The sequence below is a fragment of the Macrotis lagotis genome, chromosome 1 (genome assembly GCF_037893015.1).
Source record: "Macrotis lagotis isolate mMagLag1 chromosome 1, bilby.v1.9.chrom.fasta, whole genome shotgun sequence".
Taxonomy (NCBI): domain Eukaryota; kingdom Metazoa; phylum Chordata; class Mammalia; order Peramelemorphia; family Peramelidae; genus Macrotis; species Macrotis lagotis.
This window is the reverse complement of record NC_133658.1, coordinates 811,753,242-811,769,533: the sequence shown is the minus strand read 5'-3', so window position 1 is coordinate 811,769,533 and position 16,292 is coordinate 811,753,242. Positions and strand designations below refer to the sequence as shown.

Here is a 16,292-nt window from a genome sequence, read left to right as displayed (position 1 = left end):
GCGGGTCTCGGACATTTCGAGAGCACAGACAGTGCGAGACCCAAACAGTGTGAGCCGGGCACAATGTGGAGTCCCGGATAGTGAGGGCCCCGGACATTGCGAGGACCCAGACAGTGCGCGTCCCGAATAGTGCGGGCGTCCCGGACAGTGCGGGGCCCGAATTGTGCGGGGACTCGGACAGTGCAAGGCCCTGGATCGTGCGTGCGCGCGGACACTGCGGGGTTCAGACATCGCGAGGACACGGATAGTGCGAGCCCCGAACAGTGCGGAGCCCAGTCGATGTGGGGACCCGAATAGTGCAAGCCATGGACAGTGTGCACCCAGGACAGTGCGGGGGCCCGGGCACTGTGGGCCCAGGACAGTGCAGGGGCCGGGGCAGTGTGTCGCTGGGACAATGCGGGCCCCGGACAGGGCGGGGTCCCGGACAGTGTGGGGGACCGAATAGTGCGAGCCCGGACAGTGCTGATCCCGGACAGTGCGGGACGCGGGCAGTGTTGGGCCCGAATAGTGCGAGCACCGGACAGTGCGGGGGTCCGCACAGTGCAGGGGCTGGGGCAGTGTGGCGCCAGAACAGTGCGGGCCCGGGACAGTGCAGGGGCTTGGATAGTGTGGGGGCTGGAGCAATGTGAGCGGCCCGGTCAGTGTGGAACTCGGACATTGAGGTGTCCCGGACAGTGCGGGGGCCCGCAGTGCCTGGAACCCTGCACTGTACGGGGCGCACACTGTCCACGGCTTGCAGTATTCGAGCCCCCACAGTGTACGAGCCGCGCACTATCCGGGGCCCTACTGTCTGGGACGCCGCAATTTCTGGCCCCCTGCACTATCTTGGGCCCGCACTGTGCAGGACCCCGCAATGTCCGAGCTCCACACTGTCCAGGCCCCCACACTGCCCCAGCCCCCGCACTATCCAAGCCCCTGCACTATCCGGGGCCCACAATATTCCGGCGCCCCACTGCCCCGGCCCATGCACTGACCTGGCCCCCGCAGTGCCTGGACCCCCGCACTCTCCGGGGCGCACACTGTCCGGGGCTCGCACTATTCGGACCCCACACTGTCCAGACACCGCAGTGTCTTAGCGCCCGCACTATCCGGAACCCCACACTGTCCGGTCCTCCGCACTGTCCGGGACCCCGCAATGTACGAGCTCCACACTGTCCAGGCCCTCACACTGCCCCGGCCCCCGCACTATCCAAGCCCTGCACTGTCCGGGGCGTGCACTGTCCCGGCGCCGCACTGCCCCGGCCCCTGCCCTGCCTTGGCCCCCAGTGCCCGGAACCCCTGCACTGTCTTGGGCGCATACTGTCCAGGACCCCGCAATGTCCGAGCTCCGCACTGTCCGGGCCCCCGCACTATCCAAGCCCCTGCACTGTCCGTGGCCCGCACTATTCTGGCGCCACACTGCCCCGGCCCCTGCACTGCCCTGGCCCCCGCAGTGCCTGGCCCCCCGCACTGTCCAGTGCGCACACTGTCCGGGGCTCGCACTATTTCGGTCCAACACTATCCGGGGTCCACACTGTCCGGGGCTCGCACTATTCGGGGCCCCCACTGTCCAAGACCCGCACTGCTCCAGCCCCTGCACTGCCCTGGTCCCCACACTCTCTGAGCCCCTGCACTGTCCGGGGCCCGCACTGTCCTGGCGACACACTGCCCCAGCCCCTACACTGCCCTGGACTCCGCAGTGCCCGGACCCCCGCACTGTCCTGGGCGCACACTGTCTGCGGCTCGCACTATTCGGGTCCCCACACTGACCGAGCCCCGCAGTATTTGGGGCTCGCGCTGTCCGGGTCCTCGTAATGTCCGACCCCCCACAGTGTTCAGGCATCCGCACTATCCGGGACATCGAACTGTCCGGGGGTCCGCACTGTCTGGTGCCCGCACTGTCCGGACTCCGCACTATCCGGGACTCCGCATTGTTCCCGGCTCGCACTGCTTGGGTCTCGCACTGTCTGGGCCCTCGAAATGTCTTCGCTCCGCACTATCCGGGACCCCGCACTGTCCGGTTCCCACGCTATTCGGGTCCGCACACACTCTGGGACCCCCGCACTGTTCGGGGCTCCTGCTGTTCGGGTCTTGCAATGTCCAGGCCCTCGCAATGTCCGGGACCCGCACTATCCGGGACTCCGCACTGTTCCCGGCTCGCGCTGTTTGGGTCTCGCACTTTCTTGTCCCTCGAGATGTGCGATGCCCGCACTATCCGGGAACCCCACTGTCCGAGTCCCGCACTGTCTGGGACCCCGCACTGTTCGGGGCTCCCACTGTCCGGGGCTCGCATTGTCCGGGCCCCGACACTGTCCGAGGCCTGCACTATCCGGGCCCACGCACTGCCCCAGCCCCCTCACTGTCCGGGCCCCCGCACTATCCGGGCCCCTGCAATGTCTGGGGTCCCCACTGTCCAGAGCCCCGCACTGTCTAGGGCCAGCACTGTCCGGGGCCCGCACTGCCCAGCCCCCACAATGCTCCGCACTGCCGTGGCCCCCGCACTGTCCGAGCACTCGCACTGTCTGGGCCCCCGCATTGTCCGGGCCCCGCACTGTCCGAGCTCCACACTGTCCGGGGCCCGCACTGCCCGAGCCCCACACAACTAATGGCGCCGGGCCTGCGGCGGGGCTGAGAGGCCCCCCGGGCAAGGGCTCTGGACTGCCCGGCAGCCGCCGCCCCGGGGCCTTGCCTCCCGGGTAACACGAGGTTGTGCCGGCCGGGGGAGGCAGACAGGAGGACGGGCGGATGGACGGACGGACCGCCAAGTGTGGAGTCAGAAAACACGAGTTGACGCGCCTCCCCAGGCCTCCGGACCCGGGGCTCCCTCAGGCCCCTTCCCAAGGTTTGCTCAGGATTTAAACTAGAATTGACGGAGCGCTTCCGGGCCCCTCCACCTGCCTCCCTCACACCTGCGGCCAGGCCCTGGCGGGGAACCGTGGTGAAATCCCGTTATCTTGTGTGTGTGTGTGTGTGTGTGTGTGTGTGTGTGTGTGTGTGTGTGTGTGTTGAAAATGGACATCAATAAAAAGACAGCAACATAATCATTGAGGCTAGACAGAATTAAGGTGGCTTTGTGTAACAAAGAGCTCGAGAGCCGGAGCTGGCACTAAGTCACAGCTGTTAACTGTAGTGTTGGCCCTACCTGGAGGCGGGAGACCTCGGTTCAGGATAGAGCTCAGGCCCTGCAGCCAGGTAGCTGTTCAGTCATGCCCCTACTCGCTGTGACCCCTTTTGGGGTTTTCTTGGCAAAGATATTAGGAGTATTTTGCTGTTTTTCTCCAGCTCGTTTTTATAGATGTGGAATCTGGTGCAAATGTTATGAAATGACTTGCCCCGGATCACTCAGCTACCAGAGTGTATGAGGCTGGAGTTGAACTCAAAAAGGATAAGTTTTCCAGATGTTGCATTCAGACAGTTAATAGCTATGTGACACTAGGAAAATCACATAACCTTTGTTTGCCTTAAGCCACCGGAGAAGGAAATGGCAAACCACTCCCAACATCTTTGCCAAGAAAACCAGATGGAGAGTATGGTCCACAACTTACAAAACAACTGAACAGCAGTGCCATACATATGGTTGTCTTCTTTTGCAGTCTTGTATAAGAACCTAAGCATTATAGGCAGAGACCATGTTAGGACAAACCCAGTCCTTTACTAAAATTTCTCTAGTATCCCCTACTCTCCATAGTACTAGACACATGCTATAACTCGGATTTATGTGCCAATGCACTTTACCCGTTATCTGATCCTCACAATCCTATGCTATATTATTAGATATTGGATACTTAAATATTATTCCCATTTTGAGATGAAGAAATTGAGCCTAAGGATAAATGACTTCCCCTGGATTGTACAACTGTCTTTGGCAGCTTCTACATAACAGCCAATTGAATATTAAACTAGGAGTCAGCTACTCAGGAGGATTCACTGTCACAAAGACCTGAGTCCATATCTAGCTTCAGATGATGCAATTATGTGACCAGATCACTTAATCTGTTTGTTTCCTCATTTGCAAAATGGCTAGTATGAACATCCTCCTAGAAATGTTAGAAAAATGTGATAGCATTGTAGTATAAGAGCTCTGGAATAATGGATATTGTGGTTCTGGCTTTGCCATCATTTATTAGTGTGACTTCTATAAGTCACTTTACTAAACCTCAGTTCCTTTCTTTAAAAGCAGGATCTAGATGATCTACAATAAACCTCCAGGACTGAGGTTCTATTTTCAGTGAGGAAAATAAGAGGAAGAGAGTTGATAACTTGCATTGTGTGTTATTGGAAATTAGCATAACTAGACTTTTTTTTGTAGAAGTGAGAATAGTATGGAGTTAATTGAAATATAGATTCAAGATCAAACTGCAGCATAGAAAGCCAGGCTAATGTTTTTGTTTTCTGTAAGAAATAGGGAACCACTGGAGTTTTTACAGGAGTGATATAATTAATGGCAGCAATATTTAAGGAAATTACTCTGACAATTATTTGTAGAATGTTTCAGAAAGGAGAGAATCAGGAGTCCAACCAGCCACAACAGCTTTTCTTATAGTAATCCACATATAAGAGGTTAAAGTGCCCAGAAGCACTAGATGTATAGTGAAAAGAATATTTGATAAGAGGGGAAAAAAGTTACAGTTGGGTAGCTGGTTCATCTGAGAAAGGATGAAGAGGAAAAAGTCAAAAATGGTGGGGGGTGGCTAGGTGGCACAGTGGATAGATAGAGCACTGGCCCTGGAGTCAGGAGGACCTGAGTTGAAATCCAGCCAGCCTCAGACAATTACCTAGCTTTGTGATCTTGGGCAAATCACTTAACCCCATTGCCTTGCAAAAAATAAATAAAAAAAAATAGTCAAACATGGCCCTAAGTTTCAAGGTGACATATGAGGACAGTGACACAACAAACTTTGACCTCTTCCACTGGAATTTTGACAATTTCCTACTGTCTGCTCATCACTTGGGGAAGCTGCATAGAATTACACAGGAAATCAGTTATCAGTTCTTTTAGATCTTATAGACCACCTTGATTAAAGGATTTTCAATCCACATTGGCAAAAGTAGTACTCTAGAATGACAGCTCATTTTAGGTATTAAATTTTTTTTCCTTTCTAAATTAAGTTATAAAATCTAGAGCTAGATTAGAATGGTATGATAGAAAACACAACAATAGCCAAGAGACTTGTAGTTAAGTCTAGATTCAACTATTAGGTATATGACCATGAATAAGGTGATCAAAACTCTTGAATGTGTTTACCAATTTGTAGGAGGAAGAAATCTGATAGAGGTTAAACACAAATGTAATTAGGAGCCATCTTCCAAAAGGATCAAAAACTACAAATAGTTTGCAGAAGAACTGAAATAATTAAAAACCACATTAAAGAATATTCAGTACAAATTATAACAGTTCTATATCTGATCTTTCCCATTGGCAGTGGTTACCACATATTGTTACTATGACTGGAACAGTTAAAAGAGGACAGATGGGACCAAAAAGATCCTTTCAAATTATAAATTGACTAGCAATTCCTGACTTGTTTTGAATTGTTTGATATGAGTTCTAGCAGTGACAGTACTGGATTGTGTCACCTAACTTATCAGAACCCAGGCCACTAGGACTATAAACTGCAGATTAATATGCTAAACTATATTGGAGTATTTCAGCTGTCTCCACAGAAGAAATCATAGATATCATCCTAATTGAAAAACTTTCCTCACACTTTGAAACCAGGTTTAAACCAAACTTTAAAATCTGGCTAAATGTATAATGGTTTTTGATTCCAGGTTTATAACAACACACTGATTAAGAACTAGCTATCATTCAGTTTTGCTCATTAAAAAGACAAAAAAAATTATGGGTTTAACAGTAAATCTCCACAACCTTGTTAAAATGAGAATATTTGAAGATCCTTTTCTAGTAATATGATCTATAGAAAGGTTTCAAGGACAAGAGTTTTGAGGTTTGTTAAATTATTTGGGGGCAAGACTCTCTTTTGTGTGTCATGGATCCTTTTGGCAATCTGTTGAAGCCCCACATCTCTTCCTAAGACTGGTTTTCAGTGTGTACAATGAAATATATAGAATTTAATCAATTCTACTGGAAATAAGATGCCATCCCCCCAAGCTAGATGGATCTGTGGGTCTCAGGATAAGAGCTTCGGTTATAAAAAAGATTTGTTTGTAGATTAAGAGCCACCCTTAAAACAATCACAACTAATCACAATTTAGTATTTTCATTTATATTCAGATTATAACAGTATCTTAAAGTATGAAGCATTCACAAATTAAAATTTAGTCATACATTCTAAAGCCACTCATGAAATAAAGAGATACAAACTTGTTACTTCATCATTCTATTTATTACATGTATGAATATTAACATCTCACGGTATCTGATTTATCATCTAATCCAGTCAAAATCAACAAAGGAAAAGATTAACCATGCTTCAAAATGAACATTCTTACATTTCCCCCCCTTTGACTTAAAATAAAAAATGTTATGTTCATCTCCTTTAAATTGCTTAGTTTGAAAAATGTCATTAAAAATCACTTTCAGCTACTAAATATACTTGTTAATCAAATGCTTGATGGCACTGGTGTCCACTTTTAAGAATAAAAAGTTGCTTCATTTGTTTCTGTCAAAGTGACATTTGGTTTGGGTTTTGGTTTTTTTTTGTTGTTTTGTTTTTTTTTTCCCAAATAATCTGGATATGTATGCAAGTTTGCCCTGTTGAGTTTAAAACTTTTTTTTTGAAATCTAGACTTTACTATTTGAGAAAGGTCCTGCAGTGCTGAAATCCCTTTTGAAGGATGAAAATTAACTTCAGGTTCGTTGGTTTTTTTTGTTCTTTTTTAATCATAGGAGGCTACAAGTAAAAAGGTCTATGTTGAGGTCGCTGTTTAATTCCACCCAATGAAAAGTACAGAAAACACTGTCTTTTATTTGATGGTGTGCATAAACATTACACTCCATAGATAGCAAAAATATTTTTATTTATAATTTACAGTTTCACAAGTGAAAATTGTACATATTTTACACATACAATTTCATTTTGTTAAATTTGCACGCATCTACAGAACTTTCACACAACGAGCACCTGAAACTGTGCAGGCAGTAGGAAATGCAAATACTAAAATGTATTTATTAACCAAATGATAGCTAAGGACCCTGCCTCAGCTAAGTAATTTATATATATATATACTTAGATATATATATATATATATATATATATACATATATAAAAATTTTTCACCGTCTAGATTCAACTATAACACAGCAGCTCCTTTTTTTTTTTTTTAAGAAAAACATACCTCTCATTTTATTTAAACTGACTCAACTGTATCAGGTTCTGTTTTAATTTCAGTAGATGTAGCTACACTCTCATCTGTACAAGCTGGTGGAACATCAACTGGTTCTTCTTTAACTTTGGAACTGTCACAGGGTTCCTGCAATTCCTTTTTGACAATGTTCAACATAATATTCAAGGGATTTTCAACAGGTGTCTTGCTGGGAGATGGTGTACAATCAAATGAAGATGTCTACAAAAGTAAGAGTATCACCCAATTATTAATAAAGTTTATAACAATTCAGTGTTATAAAATCTTATGCACACCTAATCTGTAGTGATGGGGATGGAAAAAACCTAACATTATCTTGCTTATGTCCTCACAAAAGTGCAACTTATAATAAGTACCAGTTAATCTATGGCTGGGCAACAAAGTGGGGCACAGTGGAGAGACGCTGAAGTCAGGAAGATGCATCATCCTGAGTTCAAATCTGCCTCAAAAACTCACTAGCTGTGTAACTCTGTTTGCCTTAGTTTCCTCATATTTAAAAAATAAGTGAACTTCAAAAGGAAATGACAAACAGCTCTAGTACCACTAGCAAGAAACAAGAATTGGGGCGGCTAGGCGGCACAGTGGATAGAGCACCGGCCTTGGGAGTCAGGAGTACCTGGGTTCAAATCCAACCCCAGACATTTAATAATCACCTAGCCATGTGGCCTTGGGCAAGCCACTTAACACCATTGCCTTGCAAAATCTAAAACAAACAAACAAGAAAATGAGGTGTTTAGAATATTCTCAAGATTTTCATTTGGGGGGGGGAAGATTCTTCAATATTCCAGAAAAGTTAGACTTTGTGGATAAAGTTACATTTGAGTTGGACCTAGGAAAAAGGGTAAAATTTTAACAGATAGCAAAGATATGGGGGGGAACAGGAAGACTGACAAGATTCGTCACCAGACTTAAGACGTTGGACTAAATGATCTTTTAACTTTACAGAAGCCTGGAAAAGCAATGTGACTAGCTCCAAGTTCATCCAAATGGCAGAGGCAGGATTTGAACCTAAATTATATACCTCTAAAGGCAATATTCTTTCCATCACACCATACTGTGAAAGCCTGAAATGCTAGAATGGAGTTGAGACTTATGTAGTGACAGGAATTGTATTCAGCATTTAACAGTAATAATGAGAAAGGAGTTAAATCGTGATGATAGTAAGTCTCAAACTTTTAAGAACTGGGAAGAGCCTTTACATTTTAAATATGAGGAAACAAAGACCCAGAAACTGTGTTGGCCCAAGAAGCACATTAAATAAAAAATAAACAAGATCTCCTGAAACCTCAACCTATTACTCTCGGTCTACACTACACCTGTTTCCAAAGCCTTTTGTGCGTAGTGTTGGTAATTATAGTGACCACAAGGCAAGAAGTGAAATCAAGAGAATTTAAGGACTTGTAAAAAATGAGAAACATGACTCAGGTTTTAAAGAAAAAAGATGCCATCAGAAATAAGGAAGATCTGGGAAAAGAAATACGGTAACTTTCAGTGGGGAAAAAGCTCCATGAGATGCTTCATTTATGTTTGTCTCACTTTTTTTTAAAACACATGGCAAATTAGGACTTTAACTCAAAGGATCAATCTCAGGTTTCATACTCCTCATTATTAAGAAAAATTAGACAAAGGAAAGCTTAAATAGCCTGTTTCCTATCAATTCAAACTATCTCTACCTTTGCTTTTCCCTTCTGATATAATATGGCAATAACATTTAGGTCAATAAAATGTTATATATTTTTTTAAAAAATGGAAGGGAAAAATCATTAGTATCCAAGTCTCCAAATATCATCTGCCACTGAACTTTCTTATCCAATTCTAAAGAGTGCTCTTATAAACAAAGAATCATCCTTGGGTATTAAAATGGAAAAAAAAATTAACATGCTTATAGTGTTTATAAGCAAGCTTTCATAGGAAATATCAGAAGAACTTACATTTTGATAATCTTCATAACATGATGGATGGTAAATCTGAAACAAGGAAAAAGACCATTTAAGCTACATGATTTTTTTTTTAACATTTACATTTATTTCAATTGGAAATAATCTGAGCCAGCAATTATTTCTAACCTTTCAATCATCAAGTAGCTAAAAAACTGACTCATTTTTCTTCCCATTCATAAAACAAATTAAAATCATCAATACTTTGAACACTAAGATGTTACATGATAATGAATTATAAAAACTGAAATGAATATTAGCCACAGTTCAATTTTTAATGTATTAAATATAAGCCTTACATCTCCAACTATAAATGAATTCTAAAAATAATGACTTCACGCATTTTCAGTACACCTAGCATCAAAAGGATTCGAAATTACCTTTCCATCTACTCGGATAGCATTTTTTAGATGCCATTCCTCTTCTTCTTCATCCCAGTATTGTTCAAATTGCTCCTGACATATTTCACAGCTCTGAAAAGACAAATCAAATAAAGATAGCTTACTAGTTGCTAGTAATACTATCACCAAAATTTCATTACATGTAAGAAGAAATTTAACAAGAGTTCTATGAATTACAAAATCATTATTAGATTTTTTTCCTGCAAAAATATATCGGATAAAAATTGTCTTTGAAGTTGTCCAAATGAGCACAAAGTATAAGATTTGTGTTAGAAAACCTCAGAATTAATCAGAATCTATATTACTCCTACATTTATGAAACTCAAGTCAAAAGAATAAAAATTTTCAATTTACCTCTACTGCCCCAGCTGGTCCAGCAGGAACACTTTGAAACTCCTTTTCTTTAGCAGCTTCTTGAGTTTTCAACACAACCTCTTCATGTACCTTCTCAAAGAACTGGCTCTTTGCACGTTCCTCCAAATCAGCTATTTCCTCAAATTCTATCCAGTCCTTAAAAGATTATCATAAACTCTTAACATGGTATTTTTTTCCTATTTATTGTTAAACACTTTGTGTTTTTTGTTTGCACCCTTCAAATGTTTTTTTTTTGTTTTGCAAGGCAATGGGGTTTAAGTGACTTGCCCAAGGCCACACCCTTTAAAAATTTTTCAAATAATTAAATATTGGTCTAAAAAACATTCAAAAGAAAGGGGGGGGGGGGGTAGGGGAAGAGATATAAGCAGATATAAGAGTTAAGAAGGAAAGAATTTAGTCATGATGTGTTACAGCAGAGGTGCCAAACATGCAGCCAACATTTCCATATGGCCTGAACCAGATTAAAATGTAATTGGAAAATATTTAACAAAATGAATAAAGATACACTAAATCCTATTTGGCCTGCTGGGATCCATGGGTAGAGTTTGACACCATTGCCTAAAAGCATCAGATTGGGGAATTAGCTAAGGGTTCTAATCAAAACAGTACTTTCCCCTTAGAGCAGGGGTGGGGAACCTTTTTTTTTTCTGCCAAGGTCCATTTTGATAAATGTAACATTATTTGTAGGCTATATTTGGTCAAACCATTCATTTCTAAAAAGCTACTATTTCAAATTTTGAGTCCCACCTGCAGTTGCCTTGGCAACACTGGACCAATATGGCCCACCAGGCCATAGGAGGTTCCCCACCCCTGCTCTAGAGATTTAACCAGTGGGAACATGTCTAGCAAAATTTCGATTTCACCTCACATTTAGTGAGAAATCTCTGAACATAGCCAAAAAAAATTTTTTTTTTTATCAAAAGAACAATTTTTTTTCTGCTAAATGTGTTCACCAAGTATATAAACTTGCTAGTAAAATTGTCAATCTTTGTTCTACCAAAATGGTTGGCATATCACAAATCTGAACATAAAAATTCTCTGAAAATCAGTGATCTTACTTCTAGAAAAACACCCACTTAATGTGAACAATATTATGTTGTGTTATGCAGTTTTAAAAGCATAGAATTAGGGGTGGCTAGGTGGTGAAGTGGATAGAGCCCTGGAGTCAGAAATACCTGAGATCAAATCTGGCCTCATTAGGATTTCTAATAATTACCTAGCTGTGTGGCCTTGAGCAAGCCACTTAACCCTATTGCCTTACCAAAAACAAACAAACAAATAAATAAATGGATAAATGAATGAATGAATAAATAGATAAATAAATAAAGCATAGAATTAATACAGGATAGAACTAAGATCATCTCATTTAGTCTCTTAAAGATGAAACTCAGGCCTAGAAAGTGGCAGAACTAAAACCAAACCAGAACCCAAGTTGCCTAACTCTAGCCTAACAACGTTGTCATTCCCATGGATAGAATGAAAAGACTCGAGTTCTAATCTCAGCCCTGTCACTAACTCAACCTATTAATTTTGGTCAAACTATTCTGTCTCTCTAAATTATATTTCCTGTCTGGGAAAAGAGGTATCAGCCTCGATTAGCAGCCCTTCACCCAAAATCTATGAACTTTTCAAAGTATTCTGATGCAGTTATTTCAATATGATTGGTTTCCTTCGTAATCCTATGTGTTTCAGGGTATCTTATGCTTCAGATTTCCAAAGGGCTGCTTTACCCAAAAGTTAAAAAACCCATTGGCCTAGATGATCTGCAAATTCCCCTTTTTTTCAGCTGTATATAGGTGACTTTTCAGAAAATAATAGTATTCAATTTAATAATTAACCCTATGTTAAGAAAGCAATGGAATCATAACAAAAGTAAAAAAATAGTTCCCATCCTTGAGTTTGCTTATCCAATTTCATATAAGTCACACTCATTCCCCCCCCAAAATAAACAGAACAAAAATTTAAAAATTCTATATCATGTATAGATTACTTACTGTTAGACTGTAGTACCACCTCCTTTGAGTAACTTTTCTGCTAACATCCTTTTCAGTTCTATTTTGTCGGTAATGCCAATCCAAATGGTCTGCATATACATCAGTCTGAGATGTTGTAAACCTCATTCCACAAGAATAACACTGGATACCAGTATATAATCGATTTATAACACTATCATAACGCCTATTGAAAGGAAAAACATCTTTATAGTTTCTGTAAGGTACTGAAAAATCAAAATAATTACAATAACTTTCATGATTTTCATATTCAAAATACAGTAGGTTATAAAATAATCAGATTCTTCAACATCATCTTATAAATTGGCAATAGAAAGATGAATGGTGAAAAAAGTTTAACCAGTCACAGATCAGAGATGAAAAGCCAGCACTGCAGTGGTACACACAAAATATTACGCTTCAGAGGAAGGCCTCCAGTAGCATGAGTAGATCTAAAAATGATTTCTAAAATGGCATGGCTTTCATTTTGGAATGATCCATATAAATAACTCACATTCAGACAACACTTTAAAGTCTGAAAAGCCTGTGAGAGTTAAGGAATTTTATAAATTAGGAAACTTCTGGGAAATAAAACTAGAAAGTATCTGAGTATTATTTGAACCCAAACTGACCAAATCTAAATCCAAATCTATCTATCTACTAAGGCACAGATCCTCAGAATATGTTTTCCAAATAAAATAGTTTTAATACATCATTCCATAGTACCCATTTGATTTAAAAAATACTTAGGCAAAATGTTCTACTGTGAGGTTCCCTCTCCTTCCATCCTGAGCCTGTTCTAAAAATCCAGATTAAAAATAGCCCAAACACCTGCCAGCAAATAAGAAAGCAGCCAGGCTATTCTTAGTTTGGGAGCAAAGTCAAGTACACAGTGGGTCCCAAGGGCCATTGCTTAATTCCTCAGAACTTCTGAAGATTTCAGTAACCAAGTTACAATCTGAAAGAGGTCCACTGTATTGAACCATATCAAAATGGTAAATGAAAGGATTAACTGCAAAGGCCAAATGAAAAGGGAGATAGGGAACAAGAAATCCTAATGAACAGGTTTCTCCTTAACTCCTGCCCTACTACTCTAAATTGTTGCCAAGATTTCTAAACCAGGAAAATGACCATAATTTAAGATGAATGTCTTACGTGCCAATATATCAAGAACAGTGATTTGTCAATGGAGGAACACCTTCTAATGGCATATTATTACAACTTGTTTATGTTTATATTTATATTTTTCTAGGTACCTGAAGTTCAAAGAGATTTGAGATTTAGTAACTTGCATATGCTCTCACAAGCTATTGTGTGACACAGGAATTGAACCCGGGTCAAAACCAATGCTGCTGATCATAAATATGTGAGATTAATAGACTAAAAAAATATAGTACCTAAAATTTATCATTCATACCAGTACGCCCCAACCCTATATAAGAATGAATATACTATGAACACAACTAGTTTGTAATCAGGAAGAAAGAACAACAATACAAAGGGGGAAGTTTGGTCTAAGGACCAGCATATATGAACAGAGACTAATGCTATCATGCCAAGTAGGGAATAGCTATCTATCTATATCTAAATATGTATCTCTATGATCTATCTATCTATCTATCTATCTATCTATCTACTGAATTTTCAAACAGAATAACAATTACTTATTATAAAAATAAATAAGTAAAATACCTTAAAAATATAGTTTTTGTTTGTATAAAAGTGCTACCATTTTATAACAAAGGCACCGCAATTAATTTTTTCCAGCCAAAATTTAAATTAATATAGACTGTGTCAATAGTATACATACTGTTTCAGTTCTTCAACTGTGAAATTAGTGAGGTCAGGAACATCTTGATCTTCACTTTGATCCTCTTCTTCTTCCTCAGGCGGGGGCTGTGTAGCAACTTCATTTACTTCTTTAATTTAAAAAGAACATACACATTTCTTTATGCATTCTGAAATCATCTGAATGGATTCTTTATAGGAGAAAACTCAAATGTCAATGGCATAAAGAACAACATTACAAGCAATATTTTAAAAGTCTACCAATTTTGCCTATTAATGATATATGCAAAAGTTAATAAAACTACAACCTGGTATGGCATGTCATAATTTATACAGGAAGAAATTCTAGTTATGAAGCTTGTTACAATGCTAGTTTATTTTTCAAATAATGACAAAGATCATTTTTGAAAAAAACCTAATTTGAAAAATTAACGCTAAACAAATTGCATTAGTTTTTAAAAGTCATAATTTCATACAAGATGAAAAATTACTTATTACATAAAGTTTAATATCCTCTCTGGCTCCTAAATTCTAAGATTTTAGCTAAGAATTCCAAGACATAAATCTTTTCCTTCACAATTCAAAGAAGCTTTGTCAGAATACCAAAGTGTACTTACGAGTTGTTGCTGAATCAGGCTGGGATAATTTAAGTATTCCTGTTTTTAACAGTTTAGAGAAAAGTTCATTCACATCCACCTGGCTGAGATGATTATCAGGGTATGCTCTTGGAAGAGCACCTTTAAAGTTGAAAAAGAAAAGTGCACTTTAAGATAATTTCCACAGGCAAAATAGATTCTTAATAAAATGCTCTTTGTTTGATGAGACACCTAACAATGAGCAGAGTGAGTAGTCCACTATCAATTAGCATCTCTACTCTTCCATTCTGGTTCCTAACAATAAACAATGAATCTATAAGACACACTAAACAATCCACAAGAGACCACCTACATTTTACTTACAGTTCCCAACCCCACTCCCAAAAACATGCTTCCAACTATTGACTTATATGTTAAAAAACAATGAAGCCAGGTTTACAAGCTTATCCTTCCATAAAAATAAATGAGAACCACTTTGCATTCCTTTGTCAAAAATTATGAGAGAAAATCTGATGTTAACCTTAAAAATGAAAAAGTAATAAACCAATTGAGAACCTATCTTATGTTTCTAGATAATAGCTTACACAGTTCCCCATGCCCATCTCACCACCATTACTCCTTTGCCAAGGAAATTCATCAATAAGACATTTTTTCCTCATTCCTAAAACTTGAAGGAAGCACTTGACATGGATAATTATTCTTGTTTATAATATAATGTATCTGATCAAATGCTTGGAACTGAAATCTGTGTATGACCATGTGACTAAAGCCAGATGTGAAATCAGTATTGTGTAAACTTGGGCAAGTCATTTAACCTCTGAGTGTCAATTTCCTCATCTGTAAAAGGGGAAATAGTATCCCACCAAGTGTCATGAAACAATTTATAGAAATGCCAAAGTGCTTTTGATCTTTATGTTAATTCTAATGCCTGCTTCAGAAAGTATTAAATGAATCAGAAAACCAAAATGGAATTTGGCTAGAATTGGCTGGTTACTTTATTGACTTTAGCAATTCCTATAATTTATAATTGACTCAAATATCTTACCACAGAATGATGTTATGCTTCTGAAGATATTCTTTTATGGATAATTTAAAATCAAAACATTGGTTGATTGGTTGTTAACCAATATGAATCAAAGCAACTGCTTTGCTAAGTAACTGACTATGCTGGCCTAATTCTTAGTCCTGGAAATTTGTATTTGATCTTTTTCACTATGTATCCATATTTAAAATCATAGGAAACTTTTTCATTCAATTATAAGACAAGTAATGGACCTTGCTGATCAGTCCACATTAAGATAAATGTATTAGATCTAGGGATACACATATAGTATTCTACATAGCACCTAGTCCAAAAGGCACTCAAATTACGAACTGCATTTTATGGCTGCTAAACCAACATATCTACAAGCTATAGCTGTACAAATATAATATACAAATATAACCAATATATTACCTGTTGCAAGTTATACAAACAATCTTTGGCTTGCTTGTACATTGTTTACTTGTTAGCTTCCTCATTACATTGTGAATTTCCTGAAAGCAGGGATTATTTTACCTTTTTTTTGTATCCCCAAATACTTAGCAAAGAGACTGGAACATAGTTAAGTGCTTAATGTTGCTGACTGATTATTTGAGATTAAAATGTGTTGTTATTTATGTAATTCTACCTCAACTATACTCATTTTTCTCAACTTTCTCCCCCCCTTCTTAAGAGTACCAGAGGACAAAGAATTAATTGCTAATCATCTCTGCCTATAAAGTGTGATGGTCAGGGGCAGCTAGGTGGTGCAGTGGATAGAGCACTGGCCCTGGAGTCAGGAGTAACTGAGTTCAAATCTGGCCTCAGACACTTAATAATTACTTAGCTGTGTGGCCTTGGGCAAGCCACTTAAACCC

The 16,292-nt window shown here is 40.4% G+C and overlaps 1 protein-coding gene across 1 annotated transcript in view; it reads right to left on the bottom strand.

The window, feature by feature from the left end:
• Positions 1-3,579: 3,579 nt before the first annotated feature.
• Positions 3,580-16,292, bottom strand: part of PCF11 (PCF11 cleavage and polyadenylation factor subunit) — a 33,630-nt gene continuing 20,917 nt past the window's right edge. The window contains exons 10-16 of the mRNA XM_074217008.1: positions 14,415-14,534; positions 13,820-13,928; positions 12,013-12,196; positions 9,998-10,153; positions 9,623-9,715; positions 9,237-9,272; positions 3,580-7,506 (exon numbers count right to left, since the gene is read on the bottom strand). Of these exons, the coding sequence (XP_074073109.1) occupies positions 7,291-7,506; positions 9,237-9,272; positions 9,623-9,715; positions 9,998-10,153; positions 12,013-12,196; positions 13,820-13,928; positions 14,415-14,534 (914 nt within the window). The 3' untranslated portion in view covers positions 3,580-7,290. The remainder of the gene's footprint in view (positions 7,507-9,236; positions 9,273-9,622; positions 9,716-9,997; positions 10,154-12,012; positions 12,197-13,819; positions 13,929-14,414; positions 14,535-16,292) is intronic.